This window comes from Zosterops lateralis, assembly GCF_965231275.1.
Source record: "Zosterops lateralis genome assembly, chromosome: 1".
NCBI classification, from domain to species: Eukaryota; Metazoa; Chordata; class Aves; order Passeriformes; family Zosteropidae; genus Zosterops; species Zosterops lateralis.
In genome coordinates, this window is record NC_139762.1 from 125,482,473 (window position 1) to 125,508,925 (window position 26,453).

Here is a 26,453-nt window from a genome sequence, read left to right on the forward strand (position 1 = left end):
TGAGTGATGTTTGCCTATACTATATTTCACATGAATTTCATGCTGAGAGCTGTTAAAAGAGAGGATACCACAGTCAAAAGAAAAAATTAAAATAACATCTCCTTTTTTTCCCCTTCTCATTGTGGCTTTGATTCACTCCCATGATTTTTCAGACTGCAATGTGTATAATAAATATATTCTTTCTACACTAACTGCTTTAAAATATTTTCTCAACCCTCAAACTGATATCACCATCTGATATTATGAAAGAGTTACCCAGAAAAATAATTTACATACATGATGCAAAACTGAATTTATCTGTTATGAATAATGAAATGTAAAAGTATGTTGAGTTTTCAAATTATGACCGCTGCTTTATCATCTCTAGCTTTAACATGTGAGGCCTTACTTGAACAGGTTTAAGTAATAAGCAGATTTTTGGGATTAGATTGATGTATTGTTATAAATACAACATTTTTGATTTCTTGCTATTTAAAACAGTTAATATAATTGCCTTTCATTTATTCTGGAGTTTGAGGCTGGATTTACGAAATCTTTTATTCTTTCTGTTATAACTCCAACAAACCAAATGTATCTATTTTTTCTAGATGCACTTTTTCTAGGTGTCATCCTATGGAGAAAAGCTTGCTTGATTTACAAATATGAAATATCTGGAGTCCAGGAGTCAGTATCATCAAAATTGAAATAAGGATCTAACCAAATTCATGAAAATAAAGTCAAATAATTCCTTGCTTATATCATATTTATATTTTCACAGAATTTCACCCCAACCCTCAGTCTTTTTTTAACACTTAGGGTTGCTGAATCCAATCTTTTGCTCTGCATAATGATACTGTAGATGAAACCAAGAAAAGCATTGCAATTACAGTTATTATTGTAAAATAATATTAGAACCACTCAGGTATGAAATAGACAATTTGAGAGTAGAAAATATTTACAATTGCAAAAGACATAGATGGAGTAGGTGGCCGCTGAGGACATTCAAAAACCTGAGGAGAGCAGGGTCACTGCTGCTTGAACAACCTCTGCTACTATTGTTATATAGTTGGGATGGTGAATAATGACACAATACTCCAAGTCCTCTCGGAGGGCATATAGCAACATTTATTAAAAGCACACTCTCTTTATACACTGTTCTGATACAATTGGACATGATTGGTTATTCAAACCACCACCTTTTCATAAATATCTCTGCAAGTAAACAACAATTGCCAAAATAACAGGTGCAGGATTGTTTGGATTCTTTTTGCAGCCCAATGTGGGAAAGTTATTAGACTTTCTTACACACAGGGCTGCTGCTGTCCTCCCTGACCATGCTGTCAGCATCCATATGCTACTCCTCATCCTGGGGACAGTGCATGGTTTGGGAAAGGAAGGAGGGCAGCTTCCAACCCTATCCTCACCTCCAACAGGAAGAATGACCTGGTGCTGGGCTGGAAGAACACACCTGCAGAGAAGGTAACGCATATGAGTGAGGGGAGACACACAGATCTCTCTCCTCCTATGTGACTCCAGCCCATCTCCATGCTCTGCCACACTCTGGCTGTAACATACTGCCCCTTAAAACCTCTCCTTACCATCCTGTCCCCTTTCAGGTAATCCCTCCTGGGACTCACCCTCTGCTCCCCATCCTGAATGGTGCAGTCTGTAGAGGTGAAGGACAAGGCCACTAACACTGTCATGTTGGAGGAGAACTTTCATTTTGTCTGTGTCATTAAAAAACTGTGAGCTGGCTCTGGGGAGAAAAAAATACTTTGAAGATGTCATCCTGCTGAGCTCTCTGGTCCATGGTCTTTAATGGCCCATGATGGCCAGCTTTTCGTCTTGCTTAAATTTAGATGTATCCTGCTTCAATTGTATTTACACAAGTGAGTGATTAATCAAATCTAATCAATCCCTGCTTGAAGGTGTTTCTGAAGAGGTTTCACAGGGCATGATTAGCCAATTACTTAGGGCACAGTGCTGGTCACAACCAAGGTGGTGGGTTTGATCCTTGTATGGGCCATTCACTTAAGAGCTGAACTTGATGATCCTTCTGGGTCCCTTCCAGCTCAGAATATTCTGTGATCATGTGGCAAATCTGTTTTACTCATGGAGTCTTTGTATTAAGTAAAGAATACCAAAAGGTATCCTATGCAAGCATCAGACTTGGGAATTCACTACCAATAGAGAAAGCAAAGGAGCAAAATGAATTTTAAGAGTAAAATTATAAAAATGATGAAAAAATTGAAGGCATCTGTCCATTACCTACCTTTAATTACCGAAGCCCTGCATTCTGAACATGGACCACAGCAATATGGAATAAGACTACAAAATATACCAAAGCTCAAAGTTACCATTTGCATGGGGGGAAAAAAGGCATTACCAATTATACAGTTATTATTTCCTTCTTTGTCATCACTGGCACTGTGCCACACAGTTTATTAATGCACATTTCAGAAGAGCAGGGTGGAGCTGACATACAAAGAGTTTTTGTCCTTACTTTCAACTCAGGGCTCTGCACTGAGTATGAACTTACCATTCCTCAGGTCCTTTAATGTAGGGCCAGGTTTAGAAACTTTATCCTCTTCCATTTCTTATTTGAAGGAGGCATCCTACACAGAAGTAAGGTATGGATTACCACAAATTTGCCATCTGTATGATACAGAAATATTTTTTCTTCTTAGGAAATCAATAATTGGTAGGGAAATGCACAGGACTCCAAACATACTAATTCCACATCCTACTAATTTATCTCTGAAAACACTCAAAGCAGTTTTTTCTTGTGCTAGTAACAGAAATTCATTGTCTCTCTGAGAATTCTGCTTTTCTTCAGATATTCCTATCAAGAATCACCAGGTTCTCTAAAGTGTTTATGTATGCACAGTTTTATAACAGGAGAAATGGCTTTCAGTTGTTCTGTCTCCTTATTAAGGTCAGAGATTATATAGAAGATTACCTATTTGTCCCCAAAGAAAAAGTGATTTATAGCCTTTGCTAGAGAGGTGTAAGAACCTGGAATTTATTGTCTTTCTTCTTTCCAATCCAAAGTATTAAAGGATGTTGAATGTGGAGACATGAACAATATTTAAACACTGAGAGCAATATATACTATACTAATAATATATAGTACTATTACTACACTACAGACCTTCTATTATGATAGGTTCACCTTTGCTTTTCATTGGGTTTTTTCTTTTTAAGTGATAGTTACAAGAGCCTGGAATTACGCATTTAAAACAGCTTCTATTCCTGAAGTAGTTATGGATAGGTTGTTATCTCTTATTTTCTTAAAATTCTATTCCTGTTCCAAAGTCTGTGTTGCATGTAGCAGCACTGAGCAGGCATAGGTGCTGGCATGGTCAGTGTGGAGGGAATAATCTGCACTGCTTGTGGATGGTGGACCAAAAGCCATACAAGGATAACTACCCATCTGCACAAACAACCCTTGAAGACCTAAGAGATGGGTGTCACTACAGGCTGTCAGGGTAGGGACAGAAGCAGAAGCAGGGCCACGCCACTCTCACTGGACAGACACCCCCATGCACCATCAGCTGCAATGGGATGCTCCATGCCAACACCAGAGTCATGGCAGCCTGGATTTCACCCCATGACCTGGCAGCCCCAGATCTCAGCCATGATGCTCAACACAGGTTATCCCAAGCGTATCAACTGCTGCATTTGGATGGCTCTGGCCAGCCAGGGAAGCAGAAGCTCATGGTAGTTCCTGCCTGCACTGGGAGCCATGTACATGAAATTAGGATGCTCACAATAGCAAAAAGGTTAAACTGTCTGCAAGACAACTATGCCCATGGAAGTACAAGAGCCCTTAACACTGCCACACACTAACTGAAACAGCAAAATTGGCTAAAAGTCATATCAGAATTGCTACAGAGATTAACCACATCTCACAATTAGTTTGGATACAAAACCCTTTGACATGAAATAGAAAGTTCCTCAAGAACTTCAATGGCTTTTTATCCTGGCTGCAGAGAGGAAAAAGCAGTGGTACTCTAGATATTGATATTCAGCTTTTGTTTAGTATGCTCTAAGAGTATGACACATATGCTGAAGTTAATTTAAAGCACAGTGTTTACAAAATGTATTCAAGTGGCTTTTTGAAATTGGCTCTGCTACTTTTATTTAGGTTTCACTGAAAAGCAAGGGGGGAAATGTCTCACTGTTGTATTGATAGGACAAAAGAAATCACTCATAGTTTTGAAGAGGACTGTGGCAGATGAGAAAAGCTGAAGTATGTACTAACCTTAGGAAGAACGTTTTCATTTTCAGTAATAGAAACAGTGTCTCCAAAAAAATCTTTTCCAGCCCTAGAAAAAGCTGTCACCAGCCATTTTGAAGCCTTGCCTCTAACTTAATAAAGCTGATAAGCTAGATATGTATACATGGAAGGGGAAACTCTTGCTAATTGGGAACAGTGCACATAAAATAACAAAAAGGCTTTTTTATTATTTCACTTCCCTGCAAGAGAGGTGTCAGGAGGATTAAGATGTAACAAATGTTTGACAGGGTAGTGAATTTACTTTCCAAATTGACTGTTTCTCAGTTACCATATTCCCACTGGACTTTATAATAAAGTCAGCTTACATCTTTCCTTTTCCACCACTTGACTTAGGAGGTAGACTGGTATTAACAGGACAGAAGTGCTCTTTCTGTGGAGGATTTAGAAATCTATGTATAATGGTATTTTTTATTTAAATTCAGGAGAAAAAAATTATAAGTATTATTTTCAGAACAACAGAACAACATACATATCAAGCAGCTACATGGGATTACCAAGCAATATTCGAGCTCCTGGTGTCCTATCTCCAACACTGGCCAGTGGAAAATGCTTAATAAAAAGAGAGAGAGGACAGCAAGCATGGGGTGAATATGTTTTCAGGGTACTTTCTCAACCTCTAGCAATCTGTATCACTAGCACTTACAAGCTAGAGATATGACTTCTAATAATCCTCAATGGATTTTTCTTTATTTGTCCAGATTTTGGTTTTGATTTATGGGAGAATTTTGGCATTCAAAACATTCAGTGGTAAGAAATAAATTCCAGATTAACTATTCATTTTCTAAAAATACTTTAATTTTTGCTTTTGCTGTCAATTTTTAATGTGATATCAACTAGCACTTATCTTGAAAAATCCTCTTTCATCCATGCCATTCACAATTTTACAAACCTATTTTTGCCCTCACTCGATTGATTATCAGGCTGATGAATTATGAATTACTTATTGTATCTATGACTATAAAAAGAGTCGTTGTTTACCTTTGCAACCCTTTTCTCTTCTCTGCTTTTACTAAGTCCTTCTGAAACATGACTGAAATTGTACAAACTAGTTTTAACTTGCAGAAGGGCATGGTGCTGTGCTCTATTGTTCCCTGCTCCCTTTTCTGATCATTCCTCTGGCATGGTATTTGCTTCACTACATTACTGCTACTGGTCTCAGAGATGGTAGTTTCATCAATACGACTTGCTTTAACCCCAAGGGCACTTTCTGAAGACTATTCATATCCCATCATTTCCCAACATTTTAAAACAAGGTGGTTTTAGTGGATTTTTTTTCTATTTTATTATTCTTCTTATATGTAAAGCAAACTACATTCTGGACTGCAGTCTGTGGCCAGTGCACCCAGGAAAGTTGCTGTGCTCTAGTTTGGTTCTACTTTGGGACTCCTCAGCTTAAGAGTGCCAAGAAAGTAGTGAGGCAGGGCACAGCTGCCAAGGGACCAAGAGCACCAAGAGAAGGGTCTGCAGGAGCTGGGTGAAGAGGAGAGATTGCAATAGCAACCAGCAGTTGCTTGAAAGGATGGTTGCAAAGCTGACAAAGCCCACAGGTCCTCAGCACTGGCAAATGACACAAGGAGCCAAACACCAGCAAGTGGGACTGAGGTTGGACATTAGAAAAAAAAATTCACTGGGGATATAGTGCATCTTTCAAAAAAAGAAAAAAAAAAATCCTGTGAAATCTGCATACTTGGAAGCTTTTGAGATTTATGCCTAGACATCAACTGACTTGGTCTAGTGTTGGTGATGGTCCCACTCTGAACTGCAGATGGGACTTGATGATTGCCTGAGGCTCTCCCAGCCAACAAGGCTGTGAGTCTGTGAATGAATGACTTCATTTCTACTCTGATGTATGATACTTGCTGATCTGTTTCTTGATTCAACAGTGTAGAAAAGCTATCTGACTACCTTAATGAGTATTCAGCTTAATTAGATGTCTCTAGCTTTGATACTGGCTTTAAAAAGATAAATCCCTGATCTATGGACATAGAGCTTCCGTAGTTGCAGTAAAAATTTGTTTGAATTGACAATGATTCATTCCTAAGATTTTATATCTTTTAAAAATATTCATCTAACATGATTTGGTTTTTTTTGCATCTTCAAAAAGGAGAGCCCTTAAAAGAAAGTGTACCTCTAGCACTTAACCACCGGGATTGATGAGGGTAGCTCATACAATGTGATTTCCTGCAAGGAGCCAGGCAGACCAAGTGATCCTCATCCCCTTCATTGGCTGATTCAGTGTGCTACAAGCACAGGAGACAGTGAAAACTTTCAGAGATGAAACAGGAGTAAACAAGTCTCAAAATTTTAAGTATTCGAATATTTTTCCATCAACTCTTTCCCAAGAGTTTATATTGCATTTAATAAGGTCCATGAACTCATGATTTAAAAAGAACTGTTTCTTTCCAGAACTAAAGAAAAGAGAGAGTAATATATCAGGTTTAATTCCAGTAATCAGACTTTGCAATTGGTTTTCTTTTGTCTTACTCGCAGTATAAAATTTATTTTTCTGTCTTGTATTTACTGCTTTTATTCTAATTCACGATGCAGTAAAGAAATTATTAGAAAAACATTTCTAGCATAAATTCAAGTGTGAATGCAAGCAATCTTAGTTCTGGTTTATATTAGTGAAAAACAACTGCTCTAAATATTGGTATGAAGAAATAAAATTTTACAGAAAATAGTGCAAAGGATATGATTGAAAATAATTACATTTAAGTTTGTGAGACACATTTAATATGCAACGAAAAACGTTTTTGAAGTATAAAACTCTTTATGTTATGTTAGGAGAAAGACACTATTGTACTAGTGCACAATACAGCACGATGTATTGTATTGACCAGGACAGGTGTGGGGTTCAGGCTGCTTTCCCTGGCTAGTTCTTTCACTGAACTCGCATTTCAGGGCACAGCTTGGTACCCCTCCCATGTCGTGGGTCTGAACCTCAGGTTGAACCGTGGCCATGGTGAGGAAGAAAGGAGGACTTCATGTGCGTTTTATAGAGTTATTTTACCCAGAGGGCCCACATAAAGAAGTGAGCTTTCCCTCTGGGGTTTCAGCTTAAGTACTGGGGGTGTGGACAGAGGCAGGGGACAATCTAGAACCAATCCCAAAGGGAGGGGAAGTGACCCAGAACAAGAGAACAATTCTATAAATAGAAAAGGGAGTGGGGAACCAAGAACCTGACAAATCCCCCCACAGCCTCACCAGAGCTTTCCAGGCTTCTGGGCAGGGTTGCAGGGTGACCAACAGGACGCATAACCAGGGAAAAACCAAAAGGGTTTAACATGGGGGTAAGGGATAAACCATTATAAAACAAATAACAGAAGCATACAGAAATTTGGGAATGCCAAAATGCACCACAACAGAGAGGTAAGTATTTTCCAAGAAAAATAAATACAATGTAGGCCATGTGCCTGTTTGCATTGAGTAGCATTGCACTGCTGGGACCATAACTCATTGTCAATAATGCATTAAATAAGTTTGGCTTTCTTACTGTCTGATTTTTTTATCCTCCTTTCTTGGTTTCTTTTTCCACACTAATTTCCAAAGCTTTAACAAACCTTGTGCTTAAACTTGTTCTTTAGAAAAAGAAAAAAAAAAATCTTTTTAAGGCTTTTGACTGACCCCAATATACTGCATTATGTAACTGGATTTCGATAACCTTTAAAATTAGGTTTATAATGTCAACAGAAGTAGTAGAAAAATCAAAATTCATTTACAAAATGAATTTATTAAAAACTACAACCTTTGCTTAAAATTAGTTGTTTACCACACAGTTCACTTGCCAGATATACAAAGGAAATGCAAAACCAGTGCAGACAGAAACAACAAAAATTTACACAAAAATGGAAACATATGATGCAATTCCTCTATAACCTGGAATTCATGGACTTCTTTTAGATAAAAAATAATACTTCAAAAATACAAAGTAAATGGTGCTGGCAAAAATTAAAACTTTACTGATCTGTTATGCTTTTAGATTTCTGCAAAATGGAGGAAAACTATAGTAAACTGATGCATCTCAATGACAATTTCTATCATTTCTCAGGTAATATGGGCTGAAATGGCCCTGTGGAAGACCAGGCAAAAGCACTTGAGCATGTTTTGTTTCAGACTCTCACTGTTGGGACAGGAAGTGGTGATTGGAAGAGTCCCACTAAGGTGGGGCAGTGCTTTTCTGAGCCAACTTCCCTCTCTGCCTCGAGACCCGTGCCCCTGTGGGCCTGCATCAAGCCCCCTGAATCATCTTCTGGAGGTCTCAAAAGGACTGACTGTATGAGGCAAATGGCATGGAAATCTATTTTACATAAGTGGCATGCACCAAATAAACTGTGAAACAAAACAGATCAGTTCCCCTTGTTCTCTTTTTCTCTCTCTCCTTGTTGACCCTCAGACAGCACTGAGATGATGTGAAAGCCCATGCCAGCATACACCGGTGGCCAATGGTACAATCAATGATGGGGAATTGCTGTTGCAAACACACTGAAAGGGAAGAGTGATTCCCTTTTTTATCTCTTGTCAAGTGAAAAGGGCCAAACTCCGTAGATGTAACAGACCAGCCATCTCACCCAGCATCTTGGAGAGGTCCTTTCTCTACTTCCTCTACTCACTAAATAAAAATATTCCTGTTGGAGGCATCAGTTACCAGCAATACAAAGTCAAGCCTGGCCCCTTTTACAGGACAGCATCACATCTTCAAGGATGACACTGATGGAGATTAGAACAAAGTCTAGGAACCAGCCTTTCCAAGCCTTTCTGGAGGAAAGCAGGTGCAGTCTGCAGGTTCAGCCACTGTAAAGGAAGATCTCCTGTGTCAGACACACCTACAGCAGATGCCTTAGGACTGACTACAAGCATGTATAGGGTCACCAGAGCCACACCAAAGCTTCCTGTTCCACTCTCTTCTCCAAAATACCCTGTATGCAGAAACAGGGAGTGGATGATGCAAAAGTAGTGCATTCAGCGTTTTTACCAGAGGCTGTGCCCTGTATGGCAGAAGTGTCAGCTCCCCTAGCAGCAGACTTCTGTCTGCTTTACAGCAATGAAACAGTGTGATGCACCTGCAATGGACACTTAAGGGACTGAAAGGATACCAAATTCTGGGAGAAAAGAAAACTCATATAAAGCTGGCCCTACAATTCCAACTCAGGCTGCTGACACAGTAAGAGAGGCCATGGGAGAAAAAAAGACTCCTTCACACTTCCTAGTTGTATTGATTGGTACATTTTATCACAGACCTTCAGTTCATCCTGAGACTCCTATGCTGTCACACAGCCACCTTGTTTTGGGAACACATGCAGCATGCTTGAAAATTCCCATTATTTTATCCAGAAGAGCAGATTACTATGGCTACTCAGAGCATGAGGATGTGCAGGAACAGAGGCAGAGTACTAAATACTGCAGCAATTACTGAGTTTTCAGCGCACAACGAAAGAAACCGGAAAGAAGAGATGTTACATGCAAGTACAGTAAGAGGAAAAAAGTTGAAAAGTCTCAAAAAATGCATTAAGGAAAATTTTCAAGGGATCAGTTTTGGTGTTAAAAAGACTACAGCAATAGATTAATTTTAAACAATGTCATTTGGATCAATACAATGTAAAGGGACAAGTGCTTCTTTTTAACATGTGAAAATGTTCTAAGAGATGCATTTTAATAAATTTAACAAGAATGTTTGGGAAAGTTAAGAAAAACACTCTCAAAGGATCTTCGAGGATTTAAAGTGTAGGCAGGGTGTTCTTAAATTCATTAACATTTATGTGAAATGAAAGTTCAAACAAGACCCTTCAATCTTATATACGATTCAAGCCAACAGAGAAATAAAACTCTGCTATGTTAATGGGAGCCATTGGTTTCACTGGGATTGCAGCAAGCCTCTTTATAGTCTTACTTTAATTTAAAGTTGGATTTGCAAACTCAAATTACTACTTTTTATTTGAGGAAGACTTCTTAAGCTGTATTGAAATTCAGCAGACCAAGATGAATGCTGCTTTCTTGCCCATCTCTCAGTTTCTCAATTTTCATGTGCTTCAGATCATCTCACACACAGCTATTCACTGATCAGCACCACTCTGCAGCTACCTGCAGGCTTATTTCAGCCTGTTCCTCTGCCAGATCACTGATCTCTGTTTTGTACTGCTAGTATACAGTCCATAATACAGTATTTAATTCACCATGTACAGTATATAGCTCACCTTACTCCAGCTTGGGGCTGGAGTATAAAAGCCTTGTGGCTCTGAAGGAATTTGTCATTTGTCAGCCTGTTAGAGCACCTCAGCTGATGTTACAGCACAAACAGGAAAATTACATTTCTTATAATAAATGCACAGGGGATGAGATCAACCATGGCAATGGTAGTGATTTACCTTGGGTTGCTGGTTCCTGACCCTTTCCCTGGTGCCAGGAAAACCCCTTTCAGAGGGCTCCACTACCATCTTGGTGCAGATGAATGCTGCCTGGTCCTTAAAGTCACTGATACAGAAGATACAAGTACCAATACCCACCCAGATTTCAGCTGAAGTGACCGAAATGTATGGGGAGGTTGGTGAAGCAGTAACGCTGTCTTTGACCTGTGTATTAAGTAAATTAATTAGCTTTAAGGATATATTTTTTTTTTTTTTTCTAGATTCCTGTCTAGAGCACTTAGACTAAAGCACAGCTAAATGCTGCAAGATTAATACATCAATCAGTGGTCTTTCCTACTAGTGAAGAGAGATACCAGAGAGGAAGGGAGGCTTCTCTGCTCCCAGTACAGCTTAAAAATGACTTTCTATTCTACCCTCACCTAGTTGTTAAAGGACTTTTCTGATTACAGACTTTCAGCATTTAATAAAAGACTGTTTTGTTAACCGTGGGTGAAGGGACATGTTTCCACTAGACTAGACACAAAAGGAACTGTGATCTGGGACACACCTTTGCCTTCAAGGGTTGCTGCTGACACCCCCTAACTGAAGTGCTGGTTTCTGTGGCTTTCAGTGGAAGATGGCTAAATGGCACCATTGACCATGCAGAAATCATGGTGGCAGGTAATTTAAAACATTTTCAGGCATATCCACATGATGCTGAAATACCTTTCCAAAAACTCACTCTCATGTCTGCACTACATGATCAATATTTTAGAAGAAATACTGTGACATGGTCAATGGCTGGATGCATCTCAGCCAGGTTCCAGTTAAGGTTATGAACCCAGTACCAGCTGCTACAAGGCACATTGAATAATCTGGACTCAAACAATGAAATAGGAATTTTTGTATCACCCATTCAAAACAAGAAATGCAAGTCATGTCTTCAGGACTGAGAAGTCTCCTGGGAATTACTGCTTTGGAACAGATGCTAGAAGCCTTGGCAGACAAGTGGCTGAGAATAACTCCTTAGAGTGACACTGTGGCATAATTTGGAATATAATTTAAGCAGTCCGAATACAAATTTCCCATTTCACCATACAAGAAATCTGCATTAATTCTTTTGTGTGATTGCATTTCAGATATTAAGTCCAGTTTTAGTGTCCTCAGAGAATGCAGACAGAGGTCACTTAAGAGAAAATGAAGAAAGAATCACATTAAACACACTTTAAAATCCCTTAATTTTAGTGAAGATTTCCCTCTGTGACCAGGGCTGGTTTTGAAATGTCTTGGTCAGTCTAATAAAATATATCTGGTGAACAGAAAGTCAATAACAGAAAATAAAGAAAAAGGCAGAAGGGGAAGGGAGACAAATTCAGAGAGGAAATACTTTTAGAAATGCATTTTTAGACATCAGAACACATACCAAGGTTTGTCTATTAGAGGAACTACAAACTTCATCAAGCAGCAAGTATAAGATAGCAGGCATGGCAATGAACACACAGAGGAGATGCCATTTCTGACAGCAAAAGTTCTGTTTTGAAAAGTTCTTACGCTGAACATAAAGCTGAAGACCATAGTTCATTGTTGTGAATACTTTCACATTTGGGTGACTTTTTGATATTTTGTATGTAGTTGCTGCAGCAATTCTGCTGAACTAGTCCAACCACTGACTGCAACAAGGATAAACTGCAGATGAGGAAAGACTGAAATGATAAAACTCATGTTTTGGCAGATTTGTGGTTTTCCCTCAGCAGGCTCTGAAAGTCAATTCAAAACAATGCTATAATCCTTTTTTTTTTTTTGCTCAGGATGAGCTCAAGACTACAAATTAAAATTATTAGGCAATTCAGGGAAAAGAATTAGAGCTGTCAAAGTGTGCTGCATAACAGAAAGGTCTAAACATCAACAGAAACATCTTCAACAGAAATTTCTGCTGGAAAGTATGTCAAAGTCTGCAACTTACTTAGTGCAAAAAGGGACTAAAGAGAAATGGGAGAAATAAGTTATTCTCCTGTTTTCTGAATATATTTTTCCTGTAGCTTTTGTGATAGCTCTGGTCTTCAGTGTTCTGATAACTAAAGTATAAAACACACTATAAAGTCTTTGAGATAGAACGTATGTTGTTCCCTTTATTTCACTGATGCTTTAGCAAAATATAAAAATATCTACAGTGGATGGAGTTTTTTCTTTAAATGGTGAATTGAAAGTCATTGTCATGACCACAGCATTCAACTTAAAGTACTTAAGCTTAAACTACCTATTTAAAATCCTGACTTGTCCAGCAACTTTTTAATAGACTGGAAAGCCAATCTGATGATAATGAACACCCAACTTCCATGTAGGATCAAATTCCAGTTCCTTCTCTCTGAAAAAAAGTAGAAACAACAAAGCATAAGATTCATCATCATGTTAAGTGCAGCCAGGCCTTGACCTCATCATCCCAACTATAGAACTAATTGTGAGCTCAGTAAATAACAATTTATATTGCACAGGTAGAATTGGAGTTACTATACACAAAGGGCATTTCAAGCCCCTTTCCACATTCAGCCCATGATTGGCAGGATGCTGCCTGGAGCTACTGGATTTTCCCAGCTTCCAGCAAGCAACCTCATGGCACCAAGCCTGCTTGTGTACTCAGCACAGCAATTTGGTTCCAGGGTAATATGTTCAACTTCCACACACCAGTGGGCTTGTGCATCTTATGACCAAATTAATTTTTACATGTGTTACAATACTGCAGTATTTCCTCCTTCTGCAAGAATGATTTACAATTAATATTTGTCCTGCAGACTCCAAAATATCCATGTCACAAAGAAACCTGAGCTAAAGAACAGATTCTCTAGTGCCTAAGAGCAGGCAGGAATTCACACTGCATTCTTCCCAACCATGAAAGGACTGAATAGAATTCCCTCCTATTTGCACTGACATCTTTTCATAAAACTCCAAGGAAATTCATTATGTTTGCAGTATTTATTCTCACAACTTCAGCTGAATTTGACTGATGAGCTCAGAATTTTTTGGGGCCAAGTTAAATAGACAAATACAATCCTTCTCAGAAACCAGGCTTAAAAGGACACCTAAGGGATTACTAATATTTGCCTTCTTTATAGTCTTCCTTTTTTGGACCCAATTTTGGCTTTGCCAACGGGGTACATTAAGAAAGAGGACAGAGGAAAGGAGAAAAAAAATGCTGAATTAGAAGTATCGTACACAAATCTTATATTGCATTACATGGTACACTTCCCCAAGACTGGGGGAGTTCACCAGGTTTATAATCCAGTGCTCTACATTGTGCAAAGAAAAGCCTGTGGGCCCAAAGGAGGACCCAGACTCTGAGTCTGCTGTGTACCGTATACACACAGTTCTCAAAAGACAGACATTTCCTAACCATAATCCTGATGCTCCATGGGGCAACCAGTATCTCAAGTAACCAAAGAGGACAGATCTCAAAGGAGCTATGAAGAAGTACATGGCTTTCATGCAAGCAGTCTTTTACTTAAAAGAATGATTCTGCTTTTAAGATACTGCTACTGACATTAATATACTCATATTCCCCTGTGGACTTTTAGCTGTAGATTTGCCATGACATGACTCATTGTGCATGCTTTCTCTTTTCACTGCAGAAATTGAGCAGAAATTGAACACCTAGAAATAGAATACCTCATAAAACATCAACTGACATTTTCCCTTAGTATTTCCATGCTTTTGTCAAAGATAAGAGTCAAAAACATATGCTATGTGTTTCTCATTGATCTGAGACACTGAAACATTCAATGTTGTTATAGAGAATTTCCTAGGAAAATGACCAAGAACATATTTATGTGAACAATGTATACTGATTCTAACCAGAATTTAAGTCCAGCCATACCCAGCCCCTCTGAGGACCAGCTGGGACACAAGGGTGTTTGTGTTCTGACAAATATCTCTACCCTTAATGCAGCAGAAAAACACCTTTTCCTGGGAGTAAAGTTTAATTAGGAGGGTTTTTCTTCTGTCTGTCTTCCATTTATAGCAGCATTGAGAGGGACATTAAAAGATTTCTTTCAGAAGGATGGCATTTACTCACAGAAACCCAAAGGGAACTGACAATAGACTTTTTCATGGATGTTGATCTTGTTCATATCACTATTTCTGCAAGGGGGATGACACTATTCACAGGTACTATATGAGGAAAGCTCTGATGGCCATGGAATGAAGCTTGTTCAGTTTAGAATCCAAAGTTTCATAACAAGTACACCAAACTAAATCTCATACTGAAAGCAGCAGAAACCAGACTAGATTCTTCTACTTCTCCCTGGTAATGTTACCAAGACATAACATAAGTCAATGATGGAGAAGATGAAAGAAGTGTGAAAAAGCACTACAGGACTTAGAGGACTACAAAGATATGAAGAGGTTATACAGGGAGAAAATTAAAAGGCCAGAGTCCAAGTAAAGCTTATTCTCACTAGGGCCATAAAAGGCACACCTTTTATGTTTTTATAAATATAAATATAAATGTTTTTATAAATATATCAGGAACAAAAGGAGAGCTATGGAGAATCTCCATCCTTTACTTGGCACAAAAGGAAACATAGAGACAGCAGACCTCAGGGTACTCATCCCCTAACCTGGAAGACAGGGACTGGAAGTAGAATACAGCTCATATAATCCAGGAGGAAATGGTAAATTATCTGCTACACCACTTAAAACACCCATAAATCTAGGGGCTCTAATGGGATCATGTCACCCCTCACTTAGAGGGGTCACACATTGTGACATGGGTGTGGACCCTCACAGAGGACAGCAGGCAGCAGACAGGTGAAGGCATGGAAAGCTTTTTTATTTTTCTGACTTCATCACTTATATACACTTTTTACAGAAGGCCAGGATTGGCCCAAGGAGGTTACAATCTCCTGACTCTATTGGTCACTCTGACTATCAATCAAGTTCTCTTCTCAGAGAACAACTTTGCAAAACACAAGATAATTTCTAAAAATACATATAGTTTACACAAAGCAGTGTGAGAATCAAGCTGCAAAGATTCAAACACTTGAAAGCAAGAAAATCAGGGGTTACAGGATCCACCCAAAAGTACTGAGGGAGCTGGCAGAAGAACTTGCTAAGCCACTTTCAATCATGTCCCAGCAGTCCTGATTAACTGGAGAGGTTCCAGTTGACTGGAAGTTGGTAAATGTAACATCCATCTACAAGAAGGGTTGGAAGGAGCATCTCAGAAGCTACAGGCCTGCCAGTCTGACCTTGGTGTTAGGGAGGGCCATGGCCCAGATCATATTGAGTGTCACCACATGGAACACACAAGACAACCACAGGCTCAGGCTCAGCCAGCATGGGTATATGAAAGGTAGATGCTACTTGATCAACTTGATGTCCTTTTACAACATGGTATTCCTGCTTGGTGGATGAGGGGAAGGCTGTGGGTGTTTTCTAGTAGGGCATTACTAAAACCTTTTATACTGTCTCCCATGGCAATCTCCAAAAGAAATTGTCACTGCCTGTTCATGGTTTAAACTGCAAAAGTAAAGCAGCAATTTTAAAACAGATTCCACAATCCTTTGCAAGGAAAAAAACCCAAAAAACACCAATCCACCACCCTGAGGATTTCTTTTTTCTTAGTTCAGTGGTTTTGAAACTGATGGATAAAACTCCACCACCAAAAACCCTAATCCCTGCAACTGAAACTGCTGAAAGTGTTCTGTGAGAAGGAAATTAAGTCCATGACAAGCCTCACTCCAAGGCAGGACAGACCATTTCTGAGTTGGATTTGGTCAGTGTTTCCCACAAAAATGCAAGACAACCTGGAAGGAAGAACCTGACTTGGAAAGATAAGAGAAGAATTTTAACTTTTGAAAGCTATGTTAAAAACACTGAACTCCTGCAAGCTGAATGATTCAGCCATTGAAATAGTGACAGGGAGTTGCAGAAAGCATGGGCTACTTGACACCCTTTACAGTCATGTAAGTTGTCTGTTTTTTACTAAGGTAGACCAAGATTATAAAAAGTTTAAGTAATATTTTCACCAGCTTAGATTATGACTTTTAATTAAGCACAATTTGAGTCCCAATTTCTAAACAGAGATTTGTTTTTAAGGCATATAAAGCAGAACATATAAACACTTGACTAAAGAGTATATCACAGGTACTTCTACTATATAGTATACTACTTCTACTCTTTAGTATACTGCTAAAGAGTATATCACAGGCCAGCTAAAATGCACTCAGAGTTTATGTAAATTTTGCGTTGAGTGTGGGTCCTGATGCCTTTTTGTCATCAAAATATGGGCACCCGCTGTGTGACCACTATTAAAATAAAACCAAAGCAGTGTTTAAGTTAATCTTCATAAGATAACTTTTCAGGGAAAATAAACAAATAAACCAGGAAACCATGAGGTGATGCAGAAGGTTTATATTCCCAGGGGTGCAGATGCCCCAGGGACTGGCTCTCAGCATGCTGCCACAGCCCCCTGGACCAGGGTTTGTACCGAGCCACCTTCCTTGGTGGGGCTGCCAGAAGAAGGGGATGGTACAGGAGGTGACCCACCTTGCCGCGCTGGGTGACCCCCGACTATACCCGCAGCTGCTTCTTCACACGCGCAACGCACCCGAAGACTTACCCTAAACCTCATTTATCCTCTCCTTTTTCCCTCCATGGGGCAGCGGTCTCCAATGCATTCCCGTGGGGACTCAGGTTTCCCAGCTCCCCCACGGTCCCAAGGCTCCCAGCCTGGCATCCCGCAGCTCATGCGGTGGCCGGGACGCACCCGGAGTATGTCCACGTGCGTCGGCTGAGGGAAGGGGATCCAAGGGGATAAACTTGGAGCTGGAGCCCTGGAGGTCACTGCACCACGGTCGCCTGAGAGGTGGCGGTGCCATCCAACCCTGCCTGCTCCTGCACCCCAGGGCACCTGGGTGCCTCCCAACCCGTCCCCATGAGGGCAGGGCAGAGTCACAAGCAGGAATGGAGCCCTGTGTCCTACTCCTGCCCTCTCAGCTTCTCTTCACTAGAAATAACTTAAATGGAAAAAAAATAAATAAATAAATAAATAAATAAAATAAAATAAAAAAATTTAAAAAAAAGCAGTTCCAGTGTCTTCTGGAGATAAAAAAAATCTTTGGAAGGTTTGAGACAACAGCAGGAATAAGAATCAATACACTTTAGAAGAACTCCATGCCATTCTCTCTCCCTGTTGTGCCAAAACCTGTTCTTTCACCCAGTGTGCAAAAGGCCAGTCCACACAAAGTAGAGGTATTTGATTTATTTGCAGTTCTGTGTAGAAAAGGGTGTTAGGTGGTAAATCCATGAAGCCAGCATACTGACTATCAAAGCTTTGCAGACACTAATGTTCATTGGCTCCCAGTCTTCCTATTAATTAATATTTGATCTTCTATTGGTTAAATGATTCTCTTGCTTCATATGCTGGTTAGCCCACATGCTCAATCTTCTTTCAAGCTGGTGCCCACTTTTCTTCAGCTGATGCCTTCCCTTCTTCAGACAGAATGTTTCTTGATCCAGTGGGCACGATCTACTACTGGAATTACCTAGTTTAATAACTTTGCCTTGTTTTGTTTCTCATAATCCGGCATTATGTTGGTCATTTCACTGAGTATCACTGGTTCAGCACTCTGTTATGTCTGGTTTCAGTTACATACTTAGCTTCTTTCTTCTTTCTTCTTTTTTTCCACAGCTGCAACAATTAGTTAAATATAACTTATCTATTTGGGAGCCATACACAAACATTAGAGTATGTCAAGTATACTGAAGTCAAGTATCACAGCCAACTGAGGGCTGTAATTTCTTTCTTCATTTCCTAATAATAAAAAAAATAGATAAATTAAGAGTGTGAACACAAACCTGAGAACCCTGATACTCTGAACTTCTTCATCAAAAGAATCAAGAATCAGTACATACATACCAGTGTTAGTAATATTTAGTCAATACATGTGCTACCAGCATCCCAATGTCTTTCTAGCCCCACTAGATTCAAACACATCCTCAGGCACCCAAAACAGAGAGTAGGCCAGAGAAACTACAGAGATCTATCTCAAGGAACAATGGATCACTATCAAGGTGCTTTCAACAATAAAAAAGAAGACAGTTCCTGAAGAGTCACTACTGAAAGCTGGAACTAAAGTTAAAAGTAAACATAGAAAGTGAAAAAAATCAAGTCCAGTCACAAGAGTTGACAAGCCCTGATACAACACAAACAAATCCCTCCTCATGCTAAAGCAGATTATTTTGCTAGATGAGAGAAGGGTGCATTTTTCAGGAATGGCCTCCTTGGCTAAAGAGAAGAGGCTTCCTCTTTTTTTTTTTTTTAAGGCAGAAGCATAAAGAATTTTATGTAATTTCATGCATAAACATCTGAAAACAAATGGATTCAAGGATCTTGAAACTGAAGACTGAATATCCAATCTATCTAAAAAAACTCTATACTGCAAATGCCTTCCTGGGACCATGGGTGCCTGTGGAAGATTTCTACTGAGTTTCAACAACTCAGAAATCCTCTCTCAAAGGAAGAGATTAGAGAGCTGGACTCATTACCATCAAACCATCATAGGCAGAAAGCTTCCCACATGTCATAATAAAGGTGCTTGAGCCATGTCAAGCTAAAAAGAAAGTCTAGTGAGCCTACAGAAAAGCCTGAAATTCTTGTAATATTTCATATTTAATTTCTTTTCAAGAATGGATTGAGTGCTATCCAAGTGTTACTATGTGTGCCTGCCTTCAAGGGGAAGAAGAGGAATTGGCAGCCTGAGAAAAGTGCTTGTCTTTCACAGCCCCCACACCCTGGAAAATTTCTGGGGAAGGACAAGTGACAGATAACTGGTTTGAGAGGCCTGTGTAGGTGGACCCTGTGACTTTTTCTGCTGAAATTGCCAACAATTATGCCAAATTCAACAATGGGTTTGCAATAGGAGTAGATGTTTTCTAGCCTGAAATGAAAGTCTTGTAACACGGGCAACTAAGCAGTAAAGAGTGATAAATAATTGTGAGCAAATACATATGCATAGCATACACACAGACACATAATAGCATGTGATAGAAAGTGATATAAGACAAAAATATTACCTCCACTAATGTGGTTTTGTCTGGATTTTCTCGCTGTTGATAAATGCACATGCTAAGAACAGAATATAGTTTTGCCATGCTCGATATACTGACATTCTCAGTGGCTGTAACAACATCATCCAACACCTTCTGAAGAAAAAAAGTGAAAACTACAATTCAGAATAGGACTAGGTATGTCCTATTTTCATATATTGTTAAATAAAAGTGGCATTTTGGAGAGCTGATTAAATATCTCACAAGATTTAACTGGAGAAAACAAGTTAATTTCTCACACTTCAGGCAAAAGGAAGGTTTAAAGTTCACACAATATTTTCTTACTCATCAATCTATGACATCAACAATCATAACTGCCAATCAACTGTCTCCAGAAGAGTGGGGAATGACACAATCCACTTTGTTATAGAGTAGCTGCCACTGAAAAGCCATGGTTGTATTTCATTAGAAATGCAATACAGAGCCCTGGAAAATACGTCTTTGGAAGCCCGGGTACAGATCTTCCAGATACAGCTGTGCCAGCCAGAAACAGAAGTTCCTTAGGTGCTCACCTCTTCCCATTAGCTGGAAGTGTACTGTGCCAAACACCAGTTAGCTCCTACCTTTCAACTCAAGAGTGGATGAGCTAGCAGAATGACTGCCTGTAGCAAATTACCAATCTGTCACACAGTCCCTCCTGTTGTGGAGATGTGAATGTGATAATCTGTGGAAATGCAACACTAACAATCTAGTGGCACCACTGCTGTTCAGTAACTCTGTGTTGTGTGAGGTTGTGAAGATATAGCTCAAGAAAGCAGCTACACTGAATAAAAATATTACTGCTTCACAGCTGCTTGCCATTAAACTCAGCCCTGCTCAGATCAGCTAGCACAAGGCTAGAGCATTCCCCTGAACTTCCTTTTATCCAACGTGCAGGTATGAGGCACAAAACCCACACAGAGTGCTTTCAGCTACTGCAAACACAACACATAGGACATGAAAGAGAGGCATGGCCAACATCTCCAATGAAACTACTTCTAACTGTTGCCACATAGGTGTCTTCATGCTTTTCTGTCAAGTTCTATGCCTATTACCAAGCAAATAAACAAAGAGAAGCAGCCACTAATCAAATCCGCTTAACAAAGCCAAACAAATAATTTTAAAAACCTATCCCATCCAAAACCAAGAAGATATATTTTGGAGTTTCATCCAGCTTGTTGACTTCAGGAAAGTTACAAAGAGATTCTCTGGTAGAAGCATTAAGTTCCAGTGACACTCATGTTAAGGAAACAAGTTTTCTAAAAAGACATGTTTCATGACCATAACTATCTCCTCACAGATGGGAAACTATATATAAGCTGAAACATTTATAAGGACTCTACCATACCATTTCTCCAGCTGGAAATTACTTTGGAGCATATTCAATTAGCACTCTGATTCTAGAAAAACCTATGTGGTTTCTCTTCATATGCAGGCAGATGTGAACAACAAAACCCCCTAAAATTTGCTTCCTTAGAACACCATCCTTGGAAAGCTAGTTTCCCTTGTACAAATTATGTCACAGCTTAAAAATGTGACAGAAATTGGGCAGACAAGCCCTTTCATCAGAGGGGATTCCAGTCTGGTCGTATTCTCCCTATGCAGAAGAAACATCCAAATAATACTCCCCTTCTCAGACAGATAAACAGCAGCCTCTTCTGCTTTCACCAAATTCCAGGACTTCAACTAGCAATTTCCTGCATTTTTGTCCAAGCAATATTCCCTGAAAGTCAAGTTCTTCTTTCATACCCTCTCCAGTTCAAGCAAAGGAACTTCTTTTACCCCCTGCAGCCAGTCCCATTTTTGACCCTTTCCCCAGCTATAGCCTAGGACAACAGCTTCTCTCCTACAGGGGACTGGGAAAACCTTATAACACTCTAACTGTATGAATGTAAAATTCTAACACTGGATTTTGAAAGAATTTTGGAAAAGCAGGTATTAGTCTTTTATCCAGGATGTGCTTTAAGTCAACCTGCTAATTGCAGGTTTAAAGCCATGACTGCTAAAAATCATGGTTCTTTTTCTGGTTCCTAATAAATGAAAACCTGCAAACAGAAAAACAAAGCAACCCTACCACAATCCATCATAAAAACTGTATTAATAACTAGCAGTACTAGAAGGTTGTCATTGAGTTAGTTTAAAATTTAAGAAGTCTTTTTACATCAAAAACTAGGAGAAGAACTCCATCTTCTAAAATACAGTAAGAGTAGCAGTTTACACCAGCTGCAGAAGCAACTGACAAAGTCCCTTACATGCTGAATTATTTCACAAGCTTGGATTATTTCATATATATCCCTCTCATAAATTGAATTGGCATTGATTAACAATTGACGTAATTTACAATCATAAAGAAAATGTCCTACTTCAGTACTAACAAAATTGAAGTTAGACTTACTCTGAGCTCAGAGTAATCCACAAACACTCCTCGTTTTTTAATTTTGATTGCTTTCTTGTCCCATACTTGTGATTGCAAATCCACCTGAGAACATCTTGCGGGAAGGTGCACCTGTGAATCTGGAATGACACAAATTTAAGTCAAGACTTCTCTTAATGTGGAATAGAGTACCTGTGAAGTATCCTGTACCTGAAATAGGATAATATTTTTAAAATATTTCTCTGCAATAACAGAGAAAAAATTTAGTCCATTCACTGTGCTCAAACGCAGTTACATGAAAAATGATTGACAGAGAATTATCACCAAAGCAAATACTGTATTAGCTGTTAACTTACAGTAACAAAGTTGTACATGCAGAATATCCTTACCTGAATTGTGTTTTGATGCAGGAGGTTCAGCAGCTTGCTTCATAATCAAGTCCTCATAAAACCCTTTTCTTTCAGCACAGGTAGGCCGTGGGATATTGAAAACTTCTTCACGATTAGTATTAAACAATGTTTTTATCTGCACCATGGGAAGAAAAGTGATTTCAGATACAAGGCCACAAAAGTTTTTATTTTCTATTCCAAACAGATGAATGCATTTCTAAATTACACTAAATGGTCGTCTCGAAAAAACAAGCTATAAAGTTAACTTCTTGGCCTTAAAAGGCTAGATTTTCATAGCTCTGCAGACTAAAATACCTTCTTTAATCAATCTTCTAGAGTTTAATGCACAAAAAAAAGTATGATAAAGCAATCAGAAAGGGGTGACATCCACCACCCCAAATACTGCTTATTGTACATTTACCCAGCTTGATGTCCTTTAACTTGACACATAACTTGACTTAACTTGTCCTTTAATTTATGACAGCTACAGAGAGAAGAGGGAGGGATCAGCAGACAACAGCAGACAAATGCCAACTTTTTGGTAATGTGGGTTGTTGGTTTTTTTGCCTTTTTTTAATTTTAGAAGGCACTTATTAATTTTATAAAAACTTCTGTTACTAAGACAAAATAATCAGAACAGCATATTAATATTTTAAACATCTTCCTTTAATGAACACTCTCAGATTCAAGAAAGCACAGCATGTGTTCTTAATTAATTTTGTTAAGAAATACAAGTAAAAATTGATTTCCAAGTTGCTTAAACAGAAGTTAGTCCTTAGCTTTTTAATTTGTCAAGTTTCCACCTGGATGAAGAAAGAAATTGATTTTTTGGGGGGGAAATAATTTAATACAGAAATTACACTGTATCACTGTGACCACAGTACTTTTTCAGTAAAAATGTTTTCAGAAAAGCAATCTTTTTCCCCATCTACCTTTCAAGCATTGTGTATTCTTCACTAAGTACACACCAAACCATCTTGAAGCTACTGAACTAGTTGTCTGAAGTGCATCTATATGTCTGTCTAGTAAGCACAAGTGTGTGAGAAGGGAGAAAAAAGTTGGGTAAAAATCAACCTCTCTACTCAGAAAACACTTTAGACAAATGCTTTCAGCATTGTTTTGTCTAAGCAAATTTTAAAAGAGGGTTCTGGTGCCTGAGTAATAACAGCATAAATCTCATAAGAGCAGCACAGTATTGCAGTGTTTCAAGGAGTTGTAAATTAATAAGAAACTGAGTAAGAAAGAAAGAAGAATATTGACAGAAGTACCTCTTCAGGGAGATCTTCATGCGGCACATCGGATGTTGCAAGGAGCAAAACTGGAGCAAAATATGGAATGTTATTCAGTAGTCCTGTAAAACCAGCTTTCAGTGTAGGTCCAACAGCCTCCCACCACGAAGCGATTTGTGGGATATAAATAATACTTGGTGCTGTTCTTTGAGCTTCTCGTATCAGCTGGAGAAATGAAAGCTTGGATAAGAAAACTGCAGCATGTAGAACGGGCCACTAAATAACTATGTATCAGTCAGACTATCTTGTTAAATAAGAGACATCAGACAAACCAATAAATGAACCATTCCTTAATAAGGCAACATTTTCACTTTGACTCAAACATAGATGTTGCTATGAAGACAGATACAAAACTGAATCAGATTCCAAAACTACTTAGGGGTAAAGTAACTCCTAAAGAGCCTCAAAACTCAGATGACGTGATGATGTGCCTGAAAAAGCAAGACTAACTCTTTAGCAAGATGTCTTAGCCTGGAGAAATTGCTACACAACTGTGACTGCACCATTTCCAGTTCTCTGTGGGCCCATACTCACCTTAGACTGGAGCAGGGCCTGAACAAAGACCTATGTGAAAAGATAAGGGCTAACACAGTAAAAGAAGCCTGGTCACAAATCATAATTTCAAGCATGTGTTATTAGAGGTGACCAGTCCTTAGCCTGCTTGAAGAGCTAAATCACTCAGAGCCTCTCATTCCTCTCATTATCAAAGAATCCATCAGACCAGATGATGTGCTTGGAAAGACTACAAACCACTGCCTACAGATGGCACTTCAATCACAGAAAAGGACACAAATCTACTGCATGAGGGAAGTGACAACAGTCCTTTCCCATGGCAAATTTCTCCATGAACCATTTCAGAGTAACAGCATGCAGGGAGTTCCTGTCACAAGATAGGAAATGTGTGGTATATCTATGCAGTAGACAGGGTATTTATATTGCCATGGGTGCAACCATGACATAACAAAAAGAGAATTGTTCCTCCTATGTAGCAAGCAAGTATCCAGTCACATTATGTGTCTGACTTGTACAGCTCTAAAATGCTGCTAATAAAGATCAAAATATTTTAATACAGTGATGCCAAGTAATGAAATTTATTTCCTGCCTGAAGGTAGAAAATCGGAACTGCAGAAAACTGCTTATATTTATTTTTGTAGTTAATGAACACACATCTGTTTACATATTTAAGCATTCCACGAATTGCAACACTTTCATTGCATTTCACTGCAGCAGAACAAACTGTATACTAAAAAAAAAATTCTTTTCACAAAAATTTTGGCTGCCCTACAAATACAATAAAAAGAAGAGCACAAAAAGTTCATTATGCCATCAGGCTGATGCAGAGCCAGCTACTGGGAGCACAAAGATTTAAGAAGAAACAAAACCAACTTTCTGGATCCCATCAAGACCAGCAGGATTACTTTCCACAAAGAGGGGCTTATTTGCAGCACCTCCCATTATCCCAAGCTGCTAGCAACATCCTCCCTCTTTCATTTCAAATAGAAATGAAACAGAGCTATGTACAAATGTCCTTATTCAGTATCATTCCATCTACAAGAAAAGTGAATTTTCAGACAAAAGTAAACATAACAGCAAATTCAAACCAGGCCAACTCCATTAACTGTGAGTCGTGCTTATTTCACTAGTTTATATAGAGTTCAAGAATCCTATGCGATCAACAAAAAAAATAGATACCTGTGAACATGTTTCTTCCTGTGATGTGTGGCTAACAAACAAGGTTGGTAGATCTAGTGTATAAGCTGGGAACTTTTCCAGGGCATGTAATACAGCAGGTGCCAAATCAAAAGCCTGCCCACATCCTGGCTCTTCAACTAGTAAGAACCGTGGCCTGAAAGATGTTGGCTGGTAAGAAGAACTTCTACAACAATAAGAAGAAAACAAAATTTAAAAAGAGTGATGAAGAGGCACACAGATGTTAAATATTTTCCCCACACTCTTTTTTTTTTTAAATATTCTCCATGTTCTACGAAATAATAAGCTGGTCAGTGATTCTGTGATCAAGACCACAGACTATTGATGAATAGTCTATTTGGTAGACTATTTATCAAAGCCTATTTTCTCAAAAACTGGTATCACTCCTCTGCTAAAATATCCTCTCAGTCCCCAGTACGTCTGATATTCCTTTGTCTGGGTTATGTAACAGTTCTTAAATCCCACAGGGGGACTGTCCAGGCAAATACACACAAAGCAGCTGGTCAGTCACTTGACATAGGGCAAAATAACAACTCTCACAGCACAAACCAGTCTGGGTCTCTTCACTGTCCATAAACAATCATTTCCAGTTTGTCTTAATTTTAAGCATGATCTCTACACCTGTCAAATTTAGCTAAAATTTGGCCACAGAGACAGCGGGAAGAATGGGGCAAAACCACATTTCTAGAAAAAAAAGTAATGTGAGTACTGAAACACGTTAGTTGTATCTGAAGAAAAACAGGACTGGATTGCTTAAATTACAGCACTACACTAAATATGTATAAGATATATATTTATTTTATTCAGTCATTCTGGTGTTTCATTTTTGACTTGTGTATTAATTTCCTAGTCCTTGTTTTACATACATGAAATACACTTGTGAAGAGGTTTGTGTATTTTCCCACCATATTGGTATTGTACCTTTATTTGCTGAAGTCAAAGATCCTAGAGACCTAACCAAGCTCAGCAAGTTATGTTTTCTGGGCAGCA

General features: G+C 38.9%; 1 protein-coding gene across 4 annotated transcripts in view; it reads right to left on the bottom strand.

Annotated features, from left to right (window-relative positions):
- The window catches only part of LOC310919753 (ATPase family AAA domain-containing protein 2-like), a 46,120-nt gene that overhangs the window by 9,801 nt on the left and 9,866 nt on the right, over positions 1 to 26,453 (bottom strand). Inside the window, exons 12-19 of one of the 4 annotated variants that reach the window (XR_014591852.1) lie at positions 25,446 to 25,629; positions 23,733 to 23,918; positions 22,465 to 22,600; positions 22,097 to 22,215; positions 19,690 to 19,818; positions 17,234 to 18,427; positions 2,519 to 2,594; positions 2,252 to 2,307 (exon numbers count right to left, since the gene is read on the bottom strand). Coding sequence is in view for 1 of the 4 variants with exons in the window: in XM_083879261.1 (XP_083735387.1) it covers positions 18,389 to 18,427; positions 19,690 to 19,818; positions 22,097 to 22,215; positions 22,465 to 22,600; positions 23,733 to 23,918; positions 25,446 to 25,629 (793 nt within the window). In the remaining 3 variants the exon portion in view is untranslated. Of the gene's footprint in view, positions 1 to 2,251; positions 2,308 to 2,518; positions 2,595 to 12,838; positions 12,986 to 17,217; positions 18,428 to 19,689; positions 19,819 to 22,096; positions 22,216 to 22,464; positions 22,601 to 23,732; positions 23,919 to 25,445; positions 25,630 to 26,453 lie in introns of those variants that run through there. The other 3 variants (XR_014591851.1, XR_014591853.1, XM_083879261.1) reach the window with 3 other exon arrangements.